This window comes from Lepus europaeus, chromosome 19 (assembly GCF_033115175.1).
Source record: "Lepus europaeus isolate LE1 chromosome 19, mLepTim1.pri, whole genome shotgun sequence".
NCBI classification, from domain to species: Eukaryota; Metazoa; Chordata; class Mammalia; order Lagomorpha; family Leporidae; genus Lepus; species Lepus europaeus.
In genome coordinates, this window is record NC_084845.1 from 61,916,784 (window position 1) to 61,938,051 (window position 21,268).

At 41.7% G+C, this 21,268-nt stretch overlaps 1 protein-coding gene across 6 annotated transcripts in view; it reads left to right on the forward strand.

The window, feature by feature from the left end:
- The window catches only part of CNTNAP4 (contactin associated protein family member 4), a 291,034-nt gene that overhangs the window by 179,108 nt on the left and 90,658 nt on the right, over positions 1-21,268 (forward strand). For 4 of the 6 annotated variants that reach the window (XM_062176397.1, XM_062176399.1, XM_062176403.1 and 1 more), the window contains exons 5-10: positions 215-418; positions 966-1,150; positions 1,905-2,048; positions 4,960-5,221; positions 13,247-13,396; positions 19,060-19,231. In XM_062176397.1, coding sequence (XP_062032381.1) covers positions 215-418; positions 966-1,150; positions 1,905-2,048; positions 4,960-5,221; positions 13,247-13,396; positions 19,060-19,231 — 1,117 coding nt within the window. The remainder of the gene's footprint in view (positions 1-214; positions 419-965; positions 1,151-1,904; positions 2,049-4,959; positions 5,222-13,246; positions 13,397-19,059; positions 19,232-21,268) is intronic. The other 2 variants (XM_062176401.1, XM_062176402.1) reach the window with 2 other exon arrangements.

Consider the following 21,268-nt stretch of genomic DNA (forward strand, 5'->3'; position numbering starts at 1 on the left):
CGAATTTTGTATCCAGGTTACTGAAAGCTGGACTTGAATCCATCCAAGGTTTTGTTAGACACCTGATGGTCATGTCTCTTCTTGTTAGAACCAGCCCAGAGCTGAGCTACAGATGTGTGTGATTACACACTATCATGCTCTCTATGTACATGAAAAGTGCTTTCCTGGACATTATGTGTATCCTTAGCACGACTGTTCTTATCTTTGTCTCTAGGATCAGAGGTGGTTGATCTGGATGGGAAAAGTTCCCTTCTCTACCGATTTGATCAAAAATCCCTGAGTCCCATGAAAGATATTATTTCTTTGAAATTTAAAACCATGCAGAGTGATGGGATTCTGCTCCACAGGGAAGGGCCGAATGGAGATCACCTCACACTGGAATTGAGAGGAGGAAAGCTCTTTTTCCTTATTAATTCAGGTAAAGCTCTTTTCTGTGAGTTGCTTGGAAATCTATTCTTCTGATGTCACTTAGGTAAATTTATGATTTTGTGGCTTAGCTTTTAACACTTAAAGTGCCTTATCCTCAGATTTGAGGTCTTGTGTGTATGCGAGTATCACTCTATCATGTGAAAATGGTTCATATTTTGCAAATCCCACAAGCCTCTCATTTAGTGTTTTTTTCCACGGCGCTGGTAGAACTATATAGCTATTTCCTAATGTCATAAAGAAAGGGATGGGTCATTGAAAAATATTGAGGTAGTAAAAATAATGAGATTGTAGCAAAGATAAAATTTACATAGAAGATGAGCAGGCAATGGGTAATAATAATAAAAAGAATTAACAGTGGAAACATCACAGCAAGGTTGAGAGACTGTTATATTCAGACTTCAGGTAAATCCATTGCGGCATTGGGATGGAGTGCATGGCAGGAAGACGCGATTATTATGTGACTCTGATTCACTAAGGGATACTTTTTTCCCCCTTGTTCTGGGAGTAATGATGCTGTTACTTTTTTCTCTTCAAAGGTGAAGCGAGACTGCCCTCTGCTCACAGCCCGATCAGTCTCACCCTGGGCAGCCTGCTAGACGATCAGCACTGGCATTCTGTGCTCATCCAGCGTGTGGGCAAGCAGGTCAACTTCACCGTGGATGAACACAGGCACCGGTTCCACGCACAGGGAGAATTCACTTACCTGGACCTTGATTATGAGGTGTGATGGTTACCTTCCAATTACTACGGATTTTAGGGCACGCATGCAGCTTAGCCATCTCAAATAAAGTATTTTCTAGAGAACCCAGCTTTTACAGTAAATCACAGAGCTGGTGGAGCATGTCCAAGGTGTCCAAACTCACAATAGCAGGAACGAGCAGAGAATGCTCAAGGCTTCATCTTGCCCCCAGTATATTAAGTGACTGTATTATAGATGTTCTGGAGATGGTCTTTTTTACCTGAAATGTGCAGTCACAGAATGTGACATGTAAGGAAATCGCCTTCACAAAGAGGACTTCCCTGTGCTGTAGGGTACCCCTGTGCAGTGTAGATCATACAGAGAATGTAGCAATAAACACATTGGTTAATGAATTCACTAACAACTGACTCAAATGCACACATATTATTAGGTACAAGAAGTATATATAAAATAAAAAGTCATTATAATTGTTTGCATTATTAAACAGATCATGTTCTTACCTTGAATGTAAAGATCTATTTATTTTTCTTCATCAGCCTATAAGTGTCAAAACCAGGTGTGATGAACGACTCGAAGGAATAACCAAGTTCCAGTGTAAATGAAAAGGGAATGCATGTGTTTGTTTTAGAATCTGTGTCTTCATTTTCTTTCAGCATAGGGTGCTGAAAATCGAGTTCTGTGTGATGATTGCAGTCATAGTTGCTGGTCATAATTATTTAAGCAGATTATTAGAAAACCACTAAACAGTATTATTGACGCCATTTTTCTTTCTAAGATCAGCTTTGGAGGGATTCCAGCACCTGGAAAATCAGTGTCATTCCCACAAAAAAATTTCCATGGATGTTTAGAAAATCTTTACTATAATGGAGTGGATATCATCAATTTGGCCAAGCAGCAAAACCCACAGATCCTCACCACGGTAAGCATCTTCGCACGTGGGGATGCGTAAGCCTATGCATCTGTGCCTAGCGCTGCAATAGACATGGTGGTGCAGTGACCAAATCAGAGTTAGGTAGAAGGAATAAGTTCTCAGTGCTATGCATACCTACCTATGTGGTAGGGTGGCTGTAGTTCAGAATAATCTATGATGTATTTTCTGAGCAAATACAAGAGATGAATTTCAAGGCTGCAAACATACGATAATGGCCAAGAGGGGGGATGTTAATCAACTTGATTTGATCAATACACGTTGTATGCATATATTGAAATGTCTCCCCTTACTCCATAAATACAATTGTTGTTCATCGAGAGATTTTTAAAAAAATAAATTAGGGGCTGGTGCTGTGGCGCAGCAGGTTAAAGCCTTGGTCTGCAGTGCTGGCATCCCATATGGGTGCCAGTTCGTGTCCTGGCTGCTCCTCTTCCAATCCAGCTCTCTGCTATGGCCTGAGAAAGCAGTAGAAGATGGCCCAAGTCCTTGGCCTCCTGAAACTGCATAGGAGACCTGGAAGAAGTTCCTGGCTCCTGGCTTTAGATCAGCACAACTCTGGCCATTGCAGTCATTTGGAGAGTGTGCCATCAGGTGGAAGACCTCTGTCTGTCTACCTTTCTTTGTAACTCTGTCTTTCAAATAAATTTAAAAAAAGTAAAAGGAAAAGGAAAAAAAAAAAACTGTGCCTCTGTTTCACACAATAGCATTGCTTCATGTTAGCTTCTCATTTGAAATGATGTTTAAGAGATTATTCAAATTTAAATGTTTTATCTGATTGGCAATATGCATAAAAGGGATTAGTTCTCTCTAAAGGAACCATAAGTCACAGGTCATAGTTTCTTATTTTTATGTGAACTAAAGCAGGGCTTATTTTTCTTTTTTTTTTTTTTTTACAGTTGATGTTTTAATTTAGTTGGATGGTATTACTCCCAGGAGACCAATTTCTGTTGCTCTATGATTTCCTTAATAAGATTTTCCCTGACAAACTCACTAAATGAGCATACAGAGTTTCTGGAATGAAATAACATCCACGTACATTAGACAGACATTTGAAAACTTGTATTTTGCCATGGTCATTCATGACAAGTAAAGGAAATTCATAGGCTGTTAGCACATTGCATCTGTCGATCTGTGCAAAGAATAACGTTGGTTACCTTGTGTTGCATTCTCATTCCATGGAAATGCAGCAGAATTTTAAGCTGGTTGCCTTGATCGAGGTCAGCCAGGGAAGTGTCAGGGATATGGGAATTATGAACATGGGATGCGTTTTAGGACTTGGGTCTTAGCGATCATCTGGGAGCTGGTACGTGAAGGCCTGGCAGGAGACTGCCGAAGATCAGAGTCGTCAGCAGCTCGGCAGGCAGTAATGGTGTGCTTGGGCATGTCGCGGAGTGTGGGCTGTTTTCAGCCTGTAGAGGAAGCTATAGATGGGGTCTTTGAGAATCATGGCTCCCGTAGGCCCAAATGGTCAGCCGTTGGGAGAGACAGCAGGTGACTGCAGAGGGCAAGGACTAGCAAGAACACACCAGCACCTCTGTGACCAACCTCATTGGGCCGGACCACATGAGCACGTTGGAGCAAATGGCTCATCTTGTACTTCTGATTGTCAGAAATCACCCAGGCTTCCTTTTTATTGAGAGAGAGAGGCACAGACAGACAGACAGGATAAGGCAGGGCAATTTGGGAAATGCGGTTCCAGTTTTGTCAGTTTGGTAATAATCAGCAGACAGTCCTGATTTGAAAGCATTTCTTTCATTGCTTAAAATTCAATCCATATAAATTGAAATTCAGGTTGAGTCAGCAAATCCCAGAGCTCTTTGCAAGATTTTTTATTGTTTATAAAGTATTTCACTCCTAACGCTTTGTAAAAATTGATGGTGTTGATATAATATCCAGCATGACTTATAAATAGTTTTCCTTTAGTAAAAAGGAAAAAAATGATTTTAAACAAAAATAAAAATATTGTAGATACATGGATGTGTTTGTTTCATTCGAACAATGAGCACCTAGAAACTGCTCATACAAGGAGTGTGCACTCTTCATTGACAATGGGCTTTGCTGCTTGTACAAGGAGTGTGCACTCTTCATTGACAATGGGCTTTGCTGCTTGTAGGGTTGCAGACAACTATCCCGGTGATGCTTAACAATAAACTAGTTTTCATTTTTACTAATTGCAAATTAATCCCCAAATTAATATGTCATGGTAGTTATAAGTGGTGGGGCCTTTGAGAGGTGGCTTTTTAAGGTTAGTTGAGGACATTAGTGGGATCCCCATAATGGTGGTGTTAGTGGCTTTATAAGAGGTGGGGCGAGAGGCCCAGGTTAGCACCCTTGTGCTGTCTCACCCTGGGATTCCCCCTTCTGTGTTATGGCGCAGCAAGATGCTCACCAGATGCCATTGCCATGCACTTGAACTTCCTGGCCTTCCTAACTGGGAGCTAAATAAACTTCTGTTCTGTGGCATTCAGTCATAGTAGTGGTAAATGGACTAAGGCGGTAGGCTTGATCGTCTGATGATTGCTTTCCCTTGATGGCCTTGCGGATGTCATTCATTGGAACAAGATGTTTGCTTACAACAAAAGCGAATTCCCTTTCAGCAGAATTACAATACAGCCACATGTTTGTGTTTCCTTTCCAACTTGTATTCTTCTCAGTAAGGCTGATTTCATTGACTTCGAGTCTATATTAAAAGTGAGAAGTGGGGAGGAGACCAGAGAAGGCGGTTGAGGAAACTTTAGGATAAATGGCGAGAGTTTGGATTTCCGCATCGATAGGATTGTGTTATTGTTTAACTCGAGGATAATATGAGTTGGATCAGGAGACGTTGTGAATATTTCAAATGCTGCTACGCATGTGATGAGAATGGCATCCTGAGAGCGTGCTCTCTCTCTCTTTTCAGGGCAACGTGTCTTTTTCTTGTTCGCAACCTCAGTCTATGCCTGTGACTTTTCTGAGCTCCAGGAGTTACTTAGCCCTGCCAGGCTCGTCCAGAGAGGATGAGGTCTCTGTTACTTTTCAGTTTCGAACCTGGAATAAGGCAGGGCTTCTGCTCTTCATCGAACTTGAGCTGGTTTCCGGGGGCCTCCTCCTCGTTCTCAGTGATGGGACACTGAAGCTGGAGCTCCAGCAGCCCGGAAAATCACCCAGTGACATCGCAGCAGGTAAGAAATGCCTTCCTGCAGGCAAAGCGTACGGGTTTGACTGATTTTGTTATCTGTGTCCCTTCTCTGAAGATCTTGTGTATAACCAAAAAATTAATGTTTGTTTAAAGAATGAATGCTTGAATTAATAAGATTATCAGTAGTCTTCCTTAGAGGAATTCGGTTCCAATTTCCTTTTACATTTAATCCCAACATTAGTGGTTCTTATTAATCAAAATAACAGTTGTGAGGCAATAGAAATTTCCTTCTGTGACTTCCTCCCACTTCAGATAAATCAACATAAGTATCATTTTTTGTTATAAATGAGGAAATGGGTCTTTGGGAAAAAATGGACAAAGATCAAAAAGTGAACTGGATGTCCTTCAATGGAAAACAAGACTTTGTCAAACACAGGTGTTTTCTGGCTTGGTCTGTGTGAGGAGGGGCGAGGTCTTCCCTGGGATCATCCATACCTCTATATTAATCCATAGTGTGAAAGTTCAGTGTTGGGTCAAATTAACTCTGCTTACTGATTATTTTGTAAACGGTTGGATACGTCCCGGGGAGGGGATGCAGAACTTCTTACTACAGAGCTGCTCATTCGGAAGCCAAGTGCAGTTCTCTCCACTTCTAGGCAATACGGTATCGTTTTACTGATTAGCAGTAAGATAATTAGGATGCCTATATGAGTGACTGGAAAATTAATGTCCAATCTAGGTCGGTGCTTTGAGAGAGATATTTTTGTCTTTTCATTAAACTTACACAGTTTTCTACAAGGGACCTCCATCACGTTTTTACTTGTATAGAATAGCATCCAACCCCAGCAACACCCGGAGGTCACACTGTCGTAAATTGCTGCATTAATTTAACAAATGATCTTTTAATTGAAAGATGCCCTTGTACTACTACTATGCATTAGCTAGGACCAAAATTCCCAGAAGAGAAATTCCAAGAGAGAAAAAAAATCAGCACACAGTTTGAAACTGCCTAAAAGAAAAACAGGTGTACAAATGGTGCCACACATGCCTTTTCTTCTAATCTTCCTGTTACTGTTCGTATATCACTGCCGCTTCAATGTGGCTGAAGTTCAATATTAATTATGATTTTCAGAGGTACTGTGCATGTGATGCTCAAAATGTGGTGGATTTGCAGGCTTCACAAAAGAAATAAATTAATCTGTGTCATATTAATTATTAATCGGCTCCTAAAATGAGGGCCTAAAAATGTAAGCTTGCCATTACTGTGTAGTTTATTGTGATGTATTTGACGTCCTCTGAAGTGGTTATATTCATAGCCTAATTTTCAATGTCTTAAAGAAACTGCTTGAGTACAGTGCTACTGGAGTGAGCCCCATGGAGCTAGTTCATTTCTAAGCACTTTACAGGCATGCATAGTTAATAAATTACTAGGTGTAAGTCTGAATGGAGCACCTTGAGTGATTTAAAAATCTCTAAATGAATGTTTAGGCCCATGTGCAACATAATCCATTATGACATCATTCGACTTTTTGGGATTATCTCCATAGCCTTTTATAAGACTAAATACGTATGCCAATATAGCAAAATTATTATGCTTCAGATAAGTTAGCCTATAGTACCAACTCTCTCTAGCCCTGTTTTTCCAGTTCCTTTTAAAGTATTACTTTTACTCGTTTCAGTGCACTGAAGGGTATTTGGGGAGATGGTCAATTTTTTTCCACCGGGGGAAGATACTCCACTTGTGTTTCACTCATCCAGGTTCAATAATTACAGCAGTTGTCAGAATGTATTACAGTCACTCTAAAGAGAACCAGGTAGTACTGATGGGTAGATATAATACCTTTATTATTATAAATTATAGTAATGTGGTATGGAATACTACTATGGAGTACTACTAGTATGGAATACTACTATGGAATACTATGGAACACACTAGGGAATACTACCCAGCCATAAAAAAAACAATGACCTCTTATCTTCTGCAATAAAGTAGATGCAACTGGAAACCATTACGTTAGTGAAATAAGCCAGTCCCAAAAAGACAAATATCATGTTTTCTTTGATACATGGCAGTTAACATACAACACACACACACACACAAAAAAATACAGGAATGGGAAACAGATATTTTGTGCTATGATTACTGTATTTAGCCTTTGCTTATATTCCTGGAGAACTGTGGCCTTCCTACTTTTTACTTGTTCAATGTTATGGTTAGTGGTGAACTAAGCCTGTGAGTATAGAGTGGTTTGAAAGTTAGTCTTTGCAAAAATTAATGTAACACGGAGGGAAGGAAGGAGGGGGGTTGAGGGAGGGAGAGGAGGATGTAGGGAAATCTACTTGTCTCCTTAGAATGGTATCTATGAAACATATGAAATCTGTTCTCTTTATATTAATACAGTTTAAAAAAAGAATGGCTTAATTATTCTTAGGCTCTAGAGATATAAATGACTAATCTTAACACTTCAAAAAACTCAAAATTTTTATACCTTTTACAATGGAATGAAAATTAAATTGTGTGGATAAAACACCAGCATGTGTATGTTGAATTATTAGGCTAAAATTTTAATGTGAAGTTCAGTGTTACACGGTATCATTTGGAATTATTCAAAAATATTATGTCAGCCTAAATTGTTTTTGAAATATGAGATTTTATATTAGCCTATATCATAGAACATGTTAACAGTACTAGAAAATCCCTCGTAACACAAAACATTTTCAGTTTTTGTCACCTTGATAGATGTCAAAGCAGAAACCCTTCAGATAACATCAAAGCCCGAATGAACAAGAGTTACATATTTTTATTTGTTACTGGAAACAAAGTCTCAGTTGTCAAATTTGAGGATTTTTGCTATGATTTGAATATTCCTCTTGCAGTTTTTACCGGAGAGCTAAGAGCTGGCCCATGTGTGAGCCTCCAGCCCGCACGGGCAGAGCCTGGACAGGCAGGCTTGCCTGCGTGTGAAGCGTTTGTGCATTTTCCACTTCCTGGGCATTCGCGGTCCAGTGCCCCCGGCAGTGGAGCCGCCCTTTTGGTTTGTCTCACCGTCTGCAGTCTGTAAATGCCTACACTGCGCACTCTGCCCTCCCCAGAAATCATGGGCACCGATGACCTCTATGTTTTCATCTTAACAAGATCTGTGTGGTGTTCTGGATCCTTAATTATGGTTAGTGACGAAGGGTAGTGAATGTAGAAATTTCTAGAACATCCTGAGTGCTGAAAGACATTGGAAGATAGGCAAAACCCTCCAGTGACCACTTGAGCAGTGGCCTGGCCATTTGCATGTGTGATACATATTGCCCCAGGGATACTTGGGATGGTGTTTGGAGAAGGTCATGGCAGCTAAACTGTTACAATGTTTCTGTAGCAATTTAAGATGGGCACTGGAAGATTTCATACTTAGGGAAGCAGATAGAAACTGTTTTTCCCCTGTTGTATTTTGCATATTTCTGTGATTTGGGCCAGAGGAGGAAGGGAGGGAGAGAAGGGGAGAGAGGAGATCCTGGTGTATAGTCTTAGCCTCTCCTACTACCTGCAGTTGTAAACATTTCCGTTAATTACGTCACTCTTCCAATTCTTTGGTTCGGGAAATGTTAATGCTTTCCAGCCAAAGACCACTGTGCACCTATTTGGAGTCGAATAAGTGAGGCTGATTGTTAATGCTTTCCAGCCAAAGACCACTGTGCACCTATTTGGAGTCGAATAAGTGAGGCTGATTGTTTATGGCCACGGAAGGAATCCACCCTGGAAGCCACGGGGCTGTCTCAGTACTGAGGTGTCCAGGAGGACTTAATGACAGGATTTTTGGTTGTGTCCGCTGATTTGTGAGAAGTTTCAAGGAAGCAAAAAGATGGCTGTAGATTAAATGCTGCTGTCAAGAAGTGAGGCTATTTCTTTGTAAATCTTATCTAGAAGGACAGAGCGATGATAGAAGACTGGAGCTGTAATTGGTTTTCAACAATCAGCCGCTGTTCATATGATCCAGGAGGACTTGGATATTCTTGTGGTTTGCTCAGGAGCCTTGCCTTAGCCTGTGCTTGAGCAAGCTTACAAAGTAGCAATGGTTTCCCAGCCCTGTTTTCTTGTAGTCACAGAGTGACCTTGTCTGATATTGGTGCCCTGTGAGGTTGTTTATGTGGCACGGGAGTGTGCCAAGGCCTGGCTCTGGATGCCAGCCCATTTCTCACAGCGGGAGGCCTCCCTGGTGGTGCCAGGCCAGTTGCTGGCCGGGAGGAGCTGCTTTGCTCTTTCTCCAAGGCAATTGCTGGCCGTGATCACACAGAACACAGGGAGGGTTTCTGTCCTGGTTCTCCCACTCACCAACTGGCTACGACATGAGTCATGTGTTTATTTCCCCTGAGCCTCATTTCTCTCCATACTGAAAATGAGAATAGTGATATGGTAAAGATGATGGCACAGCACACAGAAAACACCGTTGATGAGTAACAGTTCCACAGAGGTGTTTCTGTGACTGTCATTTCAAGCATGTTTCCCCCGCAGACTCACAAGGTGTAAGTGATGGGAGTCTAAAGTCAGCATAAGATCAGAAACCAGACGAAACATGAAAATTCTGATTCCTGATTTTTCTTCCCCGCTTTCACAGTCCCGTGGCTTTTTAAAGGGGCTCAGCTCTCGGAGGCCTAGAAGTGGAAAGGAGTTGTGTACTTAGAAAAACAAAATAGAAGCAGATTTAAATTGATGTGGAGTTAGTTGAAGTGAATTAAAGGGACCACCATGATTTAATCTGCGTAATAAGTCCTGTTGACAGGTAATGAGTCCCCTCATTGTAGGTAAATGGCATCTGTTACAAACGAGGCCTGGGAACAGCATTGGAAAGTTAACTTCCTAGGAAGGCACAGCTTTACATGCACCAGCTGGCTGGATGGGTGCGTTTGTCAGTGTCACATTACAGACCGGGCTGTTCCCTGGCAGTCCTTGGTTCTTAATCTAACTTGGCTTCTGTGGGGACAGTTGTAATCCAAAGTCTTTTCCAAGCCTTTGACTTAATGCTGTTGCCCAGTATCTGCTCCTCAACATGAGGTCCCTGGACCAGCAGTGGCTCAGTGATGCACTTGTTGCTGATCCGTGACAAGTAGAAAAATGGATATGAAGTGCCTAGACACTATTAGAGCAATGAGATACTGCTGCAGTATCTAAGCACATGAGTAGTGGGCTTGGTTTTATATGTACTTTTAATTTAATGCCTCGGTAGTTCTGTTTTTCCATTTCAGAAAGGTATGTCAGTCTCTGATAGATTGGAAAATAATATGTTCATCCTCATGAGTAGTTGGAAAAACACTGTTTGAGATCACTGGAAAATGTAAGATAAAACAGCAGAAGTAGAGCTGTGTGTTTGGGGCAGAGCCAGGCTTACACGATGGTAGGAGAGGTGCAAGGGGCAGGGGGTACAGTGGGAATTCTGTCTGGTTCACGTGATGCAGAGCAAAGTGGATTTTTCCCTCTGTATCCCAGAGGAAGCACTGGATGACAATTTGGGGATGTTTGATTTATTTTAGCCCGATCTCATACCGTCAGACATTGCATGACTCTATTTAGTTGCCTGTTTCAGAGTCCACTCCTGGAAAACGTGTATAAAAGTATTTAACCTACATCTTCCTTATTTCTGTTTCCATTTCTTTCCCATTATCTTTCACAAACCAATCCAGGGTTGAGTCTTGGCCACTCTTGCTTCATGGATATGATGGCAAAGCAAGCTCCCGTACCCCAGCTAGAATTCGTTTTACCCTAAACATGTTCAGGATCAGAAATTAAAATCACCTGAGAGAGATCCAAAACATTTTCAATCTGCAAGCACATGGTAGAAAATAGCTTGGGGGAATAAAGAAAATTACAACTAATATCAGAAAAGAAACCACATGTAATATCAAACAAGAGGTTCTTTGGGTTAAATGGAGTTTTTATAATTTTAGCTAATAATTTGATCTGTGAAATCATACAGAGTTGAATATTCAGTGGAGATAAGCCCGGCCGCTAAATCCACAACTGAGCTGCCCGGGCTCCACATCTCTGCCCAGTGTTCATCAGCCCCAGAGCTCCTGGTAGACTGGATTTCCCTGCAGAGGAAAAGGCTGTCCATCCCTGGTATTCATGACACTGGAACTGCTGTTGGAGGGACTTACTCAGAGATGACTTTTAGAGGTGGTAAAAAGACCTTGAGCTTTCATTTTAGTAATTTGGAAAATACAGAAACAATATAAAAATGGAGACAATGAGGATTTTCCAATTTGCAAAAACTTAGTTTCTGTGTAGGAATATTTCCGTGAGTACATTCCCATATTCATATAAAAATTAAGGATAAATTGAATCATGTATATATGTACGTAGAGAGCTGATATTCATTACTGGTGATCTTTGTGCATGCGTGTGTGTGTGTGTTTTAAAGTTTCTGTACACATTGAATTAGCAACACAGAACATTGCTCCTAGTGGAAAACCAGGACTAGGTTCCTATGAGCTTCTGGTCACTACATTGTTCTCTACCAGTCAATAAGGGAAAACTTAAAAAAAATTTAATAGGAAATGTATATTGTGAAAAAGCAATGCATGGATTTCATAATTTTTGCACCGAAATAAATTATCTTCTAATTCCATTTCCACAAGTCTTGGAAGTATCTTCATATAGAATCTTACTTTCTGTTTAAAGACTTTATTTGGCATACTTACTGATTGTTTTAGCAATGAACTTATGGTCAGCAGCACTATAACCTTGTCTGAATAAAGCTTCGTAGTACATATATTTTCTCTAAGAGACACATCACAGCCTTTTTGTGCTCAGGAATCTGAGGTTCGGTAAAGGAAGCAATTATGTCTACTTGCTTGGGTACCACTGTAGATGGCAGAATTACCAGTGAACCTCCCCAAATCCCCAAAATGTGTTCGTAGTGTGAGGGCCAAAACAATGTGGAACAATTTAAATTCTTTCTTTGTTACTAATATTTAGTGATTTTAATTTTATTTAAAAGGTTGAGATGGGGAGGGAGAAGATAAAAGAAAGGGAGAAAGAGAGAGAGACAGAGACAGAGAGAGACAGAGAGAGAAATGAGATTTTCCATGCACTGGTTCGCACTGCCCACAGTGTCCACAAAGCTGAAGCCAGGACACTAGAACTCCATCCTGGGTGTCAGATACCTGAGTCATTGAGCCGTCACCGCTGCCTCTCAGGGTACACAGTGGCAGAAAGCTGGGCCAGAAACAGACCTGGGATTAGAGCCAGGAACTTTAACACAGGATGTAGGTATCCCAACCACTGCACCAACAACCCGCCCTGGAATTTAACCTTTGCTGCTGATATAGGTGGCTAAATATTCTGTTATAATGTCGTAAAAGGTGACTATTCAGAAGTGTGAAAAATGTAGAGAAAGCTTTTTTTGAATATGAGCTGTAAATATTTTTACTCTTCTTAAATGCTTCCCTGCTAGGAGGTAATTTAGATGAATGGACTCTGAAGGTCAATCTACGCCAAGTAACCATTCAGGATTGTGTAGGGTTCAGAATCTGGTTCTTTCTGTTGAGGGCCTGAGAAGGGGAGATAATAAACCAGCACTTTTCACGCCGGGGTGCTGAGTTTTTGCTTGTCTTACCCTCTCTTCTTTCTGTTCGTTTTCTTCTTATTAATTCGGTAGCCTTTCCATCCCCCTTTATCTTCACTTTCTGTGGTTTTAATTACCCACCATCATTTGGGGTCAAAAAATATTCAATGGAAAAATCCTCAAAAGAAGTTTTAAATAACTTTCATTACAATATATTGCTCTATTATGCTATCATTAGCTGTGTCCAGTTTGTGAATGAAGCCTTATCATAAGTATATGTGTACAGGAAAGAAACCATAGTGTCTACAGTGTTCTGTACTACTTGCACGTCAGGCATCCACTAGGTGTCTTGGAACGGATCCTGCGTGGATCAGGGGAACAATGATAGACAGAAATACTACAGACACTTGAGTGCTGCACACCCTGCTGTTCCTAACCAACTGCCTGTGGAGTTCCCTGTTGACAGACATTTATTTTAACCAATTGCCTCCTCTCTGCTCCCCGCCCCCCACCCCCAGGTGCTGGATTAAATGATGGGCAGTGGCATGCCATCTCCTTATCTGCTAAGAGGAATCACTTGAGCGTGGCAGTGGATGGCCACGTAGCCTCTGCTGCTCTTTGGCTGGGGCCTGAGCAGGTTTGTTCAGGTGGCGTCTACTATTTTGGAGGTAAGAAAATGCCATCTGGCAGTTCAACCCTGTTTGCATTTACTGCTCCTGTGTTTGTGGGGAGGCATTATGCTTTCAGCAACGCGAGTACTAAGGAGTAATTTCCCACCTTCTTAGAACATGGAAATGTCGAATGGATCAAGATGACAAATTATGACCTAAAATGCGTTTCTGGAAGGCGGACTTACCTATGTTTACAATTTCTATAATGAGATTGACTTTAAGTAGGTCACTCTCTTTAGATCTTAACTCTAAAGATTGTTATGTTTTCCGAGTGTTAAATGGTCTTTATTATGTCTTCTTCTGATTTTATGGTTGATTTTATTACAGCGTTTTCCTGGTCATGCCTCTTAGCTCCTCTAGAGCATCCTATTGCTTTCCCACTGCCCAATACAGAAGGGCAATAATACGCCAATGGGCAAATGATCTGACTTAATTAGCCATGGCAACCCCTTCTCTTCCCTAAGTAATAATGCTCGGATATATCTGATGAAATCGGGCCAGGCCCCTTCCACACCTGCTAACATAGGAAGTGTTGACCTGTCCAGTTGGTGTGCAATTGGATTAGAGCTTGGAAAAGGCAGCGGGGGTGGAACTGTCACTGGAAAATTAAAACAAAATGTTCTTTTCCACTGAAAAGATAAAGTTATAAAATTGTGAATAGTGACATTTCTAATCGTGACTTGGAGTGTTTCTTATGTTATTCTTGTTTTGTTGTTGCTACATTGCCTTTTTTTTTTTTTTTTTTTTTTGAATAGACACCTTTATTACATGGTGGAGGACTTATTTGCCTTTCTGGGCCTTGATTTTCCTCAGATAGAACTCCAGCTCCTTGTCTTCTTTTTTTTTTTTTTTTATTTTTTTAAAAATTTTTTTGACAGGCAGAGTGGACAGTGAGAGAGAGACAGAGAGAAAGGTCTTCCTTTTGCCGTTGGTTCACCCTCCAATGGCCGCCGCGGTAGGCGCGCTGCGGCCAGCGCACCGCGCTGATCCGATGGCAGGAGCCAGGGGCTTCTCCTGGTCTCCCATGGGGTGCAGGGCCCAAGCACTTGGGCCATCCTCCACTGCACTCCCTGGCCACAGCAGAGAGCTGGCCTGGAAGAGGGGCAACCGGGACAGGATCGGTGCCCCGACCGGGACTAGAACCCGGTGTGCCGGCGCCGCAAGGTGGAGGATTAGCCTAGTGAGCCGCGGCGCCGGCCTGCTACATTGCCTTTTAATAGTTGCTCTGGTTAGAATCATTTTTGAATTTGGTGGAAGTAGGTGAGTCTTTTTAAATCGCCATTAAAATACAAATTCTTTACTAAGCATTGACAGTGAGTCCCTAGCCCGTGAATCAGTTCATCAGTTCTGAAGAGCGAATGAATGCACAAACAAAAAGCCCTGCATGATCTGTTACTGTGGAAGGCTGCAGAGGGCCAACGATTTTCAAAGACATAATTGCATCCTTTACCGAGATTTGTTCAGTTCTGAACCAGGTTGTTTTGGAATGTCTGATTGATTTTATGGCAATCCCTTGTACACATTCTTTTAATCAATAGTAAGATATATAGAACAACTTAACCAAGAGCTTTCACTTCAAAGGAAAAGATTTAGAAGCACTAAAAGAGATAAGAAATAGCAGGCATATTGTTAAATGATGCAAAATAAAAGACGGGATAGAAGTGTTTGTAAATCATGAAAATAGAGTCATCATTCTTAAAGTATTTTATATCCTTCTCGTTCAGATTTAATAATGCCTAGCTGTTTTGTTGTAGAGAATTTTTTTCTCTGGTGATTGTTTTTATTCATGCTGTAATATTATTTTATAGTGAAATATCTCACATATGCACTCTAATTTTGCTTGTTTGTGTTGTGATACAGATGGTATACACTATTCATAGTTTTAAAATATTTGAAGGGTTAACAGATTTATACAAAAGTTGCAAAGACATACATAGAGTTCCTAGATACTTCATAACCATTTTCCCCTTATATATAACCACCTTATATATACATTTTAAATGTATATACATGTTTCCATCTTATATATACATTTTCAATACTGCTAGTAAATTTTGAAGTACACAACTACATACACATCTCCCTAGTTCAGAAAGAGGATTTTCTCAGTACACGTTTGTCCCTCTGGGATGATATCCTTGGCTCTCTCCCAAGTAAACACTCTCCTGAGTATAGAACTTCATGTTCTTCCTTTCTTGTTCTTTGTCATAGTGCATCAACAATGTACTATGGACGTTTCCAGAACACACAGTAAAATTCCATCTCTTAGGCTTTTATCTTAAAAGTCCATCTCAGGTTTAGTTGGGGATCTCTGTTTAGTCACTCATCATGGTGAGATAACCATCCCAGGACAGACTTGACCTTGGCCTGAGACTCTAATGATCACTTAAACATGTGCGCTGTGACATCCAGGCCATGATAACATTTCCAGGGCTGGGAGTGATGGGCCGAATCTAAACAGGAGGCTTCCTAGTGCCCCAATTCTCCCTCATGGGCCCAGTCTGTGCCTCCTGGGCCTGGTTCAGGAGTCCACCCTCGGGAATGCCTACGTAGGACTTTGGGGCTGGTTCTGTGGGAAAGATATTCCCAGGCGGGCACCTCCTCTTTTCCTGCAAAGCTTCTGGAGACCACAGACAAAAGCACAGCTGATGGAGAAGTGGGCTAGGATTGTACAGAGTGCAGCACTGGCACAAGGCCCCTCCCTGCCGGTATGGTAACGGGCATGGAGTCACAGGGCGATCAGCTCTTCCTGCCTTTAGCTTGTAGTCTTGTTTTCCCCCACCTCCCACGTCCTGAGCCAACTTTAATTGGCCACCGTAGCAAACCATTTCTTCTGTGTGTTTGACAGTCCCCTTTATCACCAGGATGTGTTTATCTAGGTGGAAGGCATTTTTAGGTAGTTCATTGACCAATTATTTTATTTTCAAACAGGAAAGAAAAAAGTCCACGCTGTGAAACACTTCCCACCCCTCATGTCTCTCTGAATTCAGCTGCAGGCTTTGCGACTCAGAATGTGGTCAGCCTAACCCGGCTGTGTTGTCTTTTTCACAGGACCAGCCTCTCCCCACAGCCCGTGTTCTATATCTTTCTATACCAGTTTGGGAGTGGCTTCATTATTCTCAGGGTGTCCTGCTCCTGAACCAGCCGAACTCCATATAGGCCACACCTGCCTTCCTCCATCCAGCCTTCATCCATCGTTTTGACCCTCCAATGAGAACTTTGCAAAAAGCCAGACTGTGTGCAGTGCATTGTGCTTGGCTTTGATCATTTATCAATGACCAATTTTTAAATCTGGGTTCTCCAGATCAAGGACTCTCATTTCTGTAAATGCTCCTGTGGGACTCTATGCAGTGCATAACCCACCATGCAGCCCAGTGTGGGGATACTAAACCGTGTGCAGATTCTCACGCGCTTCCTCCCTTGTGCAAAGCAAACGTTATCTAGCCAGTGAACTGGCTGCGCCGCAGTGAAGTCTAGGCGACATCCCACTTGTGGTGTGGTGACACACAGTGATAATTTATCTGTCAGCCTCCAAGGTGTTTGACATGCTGGCTGCCTCCAGTAATGGATCCATCCATTAGTTCAGCATTAAGCATTCTCCAGAAATCTTCTATTTTAGAACTTTTATCTCTGATGGGTTCAGTGCTGAAATTCTCTCCCGTATTGCATTATAATCACTCACAGCTGTGTCTTCCGTAGACCGCGGAGGCTGACAGAGTGAACCCTTCTTTGTTCTGAGAACATCTTGTTTATTGCATGTGGTAGCTAGGAATAGGAAGTGCCTCCGGATGGGACAGTGTGCTCTTTGTATAGTTCTGTAACTTTTCCCCGTGACCCTAAGTTCGCTTAGTTTTGTCCACCTATAGGCAAATTGCACAGTTCATTTTATTCCAAAATAGCCTAAGGTATATTAAGAATCACCACCAGGGAAGAAGGAGATGAGCGAGCTGTTTGTATTTCTGGCATGTTATATTAACCCCCAGGTACTGTGGAGCTATTGTCCTTTCAGTTTCTACCTTAATGTTCGTAATTGGCTGATAACTGATCTAGAACACAGTTAGGGTAACCCTGTCCTGCGGTGCTGAAGAATGCTAAGTCCTGGAAATGGGGGAAGTCTTGGGTACAGAGAGTTAGTACTCAGAAAAGCTTTGATCGCTTTTATTGAATTTGAAACCTCAAAGTCTCCATTCTGTGGAAATGTAGTTATTTCTGTATGCTTGATAATAGTTTAAATAATAATGCCGGACTCTACTTGCTGAGTTAATCTGTTTTGTTAGGAAAACAAAGCATTAAGGAGAAATATCCATAGTTAAAATATTTAATCATAATGAAAATCTCTAGGTCCCAAACTAGCTTGGCTTATACAGGCATTAAAAAGTTGCTGATTCATTCCTTATGCCTTGAAATTGTAATGGTGGTTGACAACCATAACGACAAAGAAAGATTAATGAAAAATATGTAAGTGTAATATATGTGTTCATACACCATAAAATTATTTATTTCACTTGGATAGAGAAGCATTTAGAACATCATTAGACCCCAGACAATCATAGTTAATATTATATTTCTTTATGATTAAAAAATTAGATGCAACTCTTAAGTAAATCTTAGAACAAACAGTATAAATGTGAAATTTTTTCAAGAGGCAAAGAATAAATAAAATTAAGCAATGAAATATTTCGACACTAAGTCATTAGGATTTATTAAAATCCATTTGTATGTGGCTCTTCTGTAGGGCAATGAATTATTTATTTATTTACTTATTTTAAAAATAGTATTTTATGGATTAGAAAGGCAGAGTATCAGAGAGTAAAGGGAGAACCAGAGAGAGAGGAGAGGGAGGGATCTTCCATTCGCTAGTTTACGCCCCAGACAGCTGGAAAAGCTGCATCTGGGCCAGGCCTAAGCCAGGAGCCTGGAACTCCATCTGGGTCTCCCTCATGGGTGGCAGGAGCTCAAGCATTTGGGCCATCTTCCACTGCTTTCCCAAGTGTATTAGCAGGGAGCTGGATCGCAAGTGGAGCAGCCAGGACTTGAACTCTTGCTCATATGGGATGCCTATATTGAAGCCAGTGTTCTAACCTGCTGTACCATAACACTGGCCCTGTGAAATAAAATATTTAATTCAGTAAATAGTTGATAATTTTATTCTTAGTCAATATTACTCCTTTTCCAAATAGTTAGCTTTACAGACAGAAGCACTTCACTACTATTGATTTATGTTTTTTTTTTTTAATGTCTGTTTTTCATCCTTTTTGTTCTTAACTTTGGAGTCCAAAAAAATCTTAAGTTCCTGAATGTAAGTTATATTTACTTTATATATATATACATTTTAGTACTTCTGGCTGGCATATTTAGGATTCTGGAGCTAATATATATATTTTAAAAAACTATTAAATTAGTATCCTGACACATAATTATAATAACCCTGGTGTTCCTGTGAGTCCTATATGAGTAAAGACAAATACTGTGTATGAATTGCAATGTTTAACTTAGATCAAACTAATAATGACGTCACTGGGTTTATTTCCCTCTTTTAATACAGAGGATAATCAACTGCCTTTTTTTTTTTCTTTTGTTGTACTTTTTCTAATGAAATATGCTATGATACTGACTCCTGTTTTGTTGTGCTGTGTCCTGCCTTTGCTTTGTTTCATCAGGTTGCCCTGACGCAAGCTTTGGATCCAAATGTAAAAGCCCATCTGGGGGGTTCCAGGGGTGCATGCGGCTCATTGCTGTGGGTGGCAAGGTGGCGGATCTGATCGCAGTGCAGCAGGGGTCCCTCGGGAACTTCAGTGACCTTCTGATAGACTCCTGCGGCATCTCAGACAGGTAAGGACAGCCTCGCTGCTCTACGGTGAACCATTTTCATACTTCTGGCAGCAGATTGAAATTTTCATATAAAAATAACATTTCTCTCTGCTCTCTACCACTGCCGTCTGCTGCACAGAAAATGGATTCTATTCACTTGTCTATAAGAAATCTATGCCTTTTGTTTTAGACATCGTATTTCAAATGATAAAATTTAGATATGGGACATGTGGCTATGTTATTTATGTGAACACACACATGCTACCAATTCACAAAAGATAATGTTGATGCTGCTATAATTTTAGATGGATATAAATGCAGTGAAAGTGTGTCATTAAACCGATAGATGAGGGCCTCTGAATAGTAAAATGGATCATCAGCCATCCATCCATAAGTCAGAGACCGGCTTTGGCTACCCTGACCGTTGGGTGTTTTGTGAGGCAGGGGACTTACCTGGTAGCTGTTCTGATGAGCACCTGCAGTAGCTGGTTATCATTTTCTCTGCAGGAAAAATAAAGAAGAACCCTTCCTGCAGAATAGCTCGGGGCCATGGTGTTGACCAAGGTGTAGGGGTGATCTGGCAGTTGCCTTAGATGCTTGGGTACAGGGCATAAATCAAGATGTGGGAGTTAATTGTAGTGGACAAGAGATTTTGAAAATAATTAATAGTTCCTAATAATTAAAAACCATGTTTGGGCAGAGGCAACTGTAGCTAAATCATCTTGCCAGTCATGCTTTACTACCAAGACTGTATTTTAATTATGGGCTTCCATGGAACGCCATGGCCATTACAGATTTTAAAGAGTCTGTGTACCAAGCCCTATGCTAAGCACTCTGTGTGAATTATTCTTTACGTCAATCCTCACAAAGGCCCTTAGAAGCTGTCTCTCACTGTACTCACTGCCTATAAATATGGAGCTAGATGCATGGAGAGGTTAAGTTGGCCAAGACGGCTCGGCTGAGAAAAGGCAGAACCCAGCCCCAAAGCCATGCGCTCTGGTCCAGGAAGGTCCCCCAGAAGTGTTCTCCTGCCTTGCTGTGCAGCCTCCCCGGGTGCAGGGTTGCCTTTGTGGTAGTTAATATTTAATCCATGCATAATAAACATACCATCAAATGTTTTCATAAACTATAATTAAAAGCAAACAATAACATTAAACACAATTTAAAAATCTGATTGGAATGGACACGATGCAGTCTTTTTTTTTTTCACTGTAACTGACTTACAGAGGGGTCAAACCTACACACAAAGGGGTCTGTACAGATACGTGTGCTCACACTCACACAGCCAGGCACATGTGCTGTGCACACGTACAATAACATATGCATGGCCCTTGGGTGCGCTCACACAATGCACTCTTGTGTGCCCACTCTGGTCCTCAGAAGCTTGTTGCACACTCACAAGATCCTGACGCTTTCCTACTCATAAAGCCATGCCCCATTCCTTACACACAACACCCCCCTTCCATCTACACTGTCACTTACACACACACACACACACACCTGCCTTCAGCCAGAAGCCCTGCCCTCCCCTCTGTGGATACGCAGGGTGCTGCTCCTTAGGCAGTGCCTCTGGGAGTGACTGAGGGATGAGGGCAGGCACCAGGCAGGGCTGCAGCACCGGAAACAGATGGTAGGGCACATGTTACGTGCAAAGTTGCTTGGACCTGGAACATTTGTTGAATAAACCATCAGCTCTGTCTTTTGACATCAACTTTCTAAGAACATCTACTGGGAGGGGCAGGTCCCCATCTTGGCCACAGACACTGCTCGTCATTCCCCCAAGGCAGGGTGTGCTGTGCCTCCCAGTGCCAGAGACCCCAGTGGAGAACAGAGAGGCTGCTGTGTGACAGCGCCCACCGCTGCCAGCTCCTGACTTTCCCAGCCGCAGCCTCTGGGCCTCCATCATGCTCTCCTCTTGACCCACTTCTGCTGCTTAGTCCTCATGCTCTAGCCTCAGGCTACCGTCACATCCCCCTTCCCACAGGTCCAGTCGAGTCTGCCTCCCCGTCCTGCTCTCTGTGCAGCCCACCAGCCATCCCGTGTTCCTCCTCCCTTAGG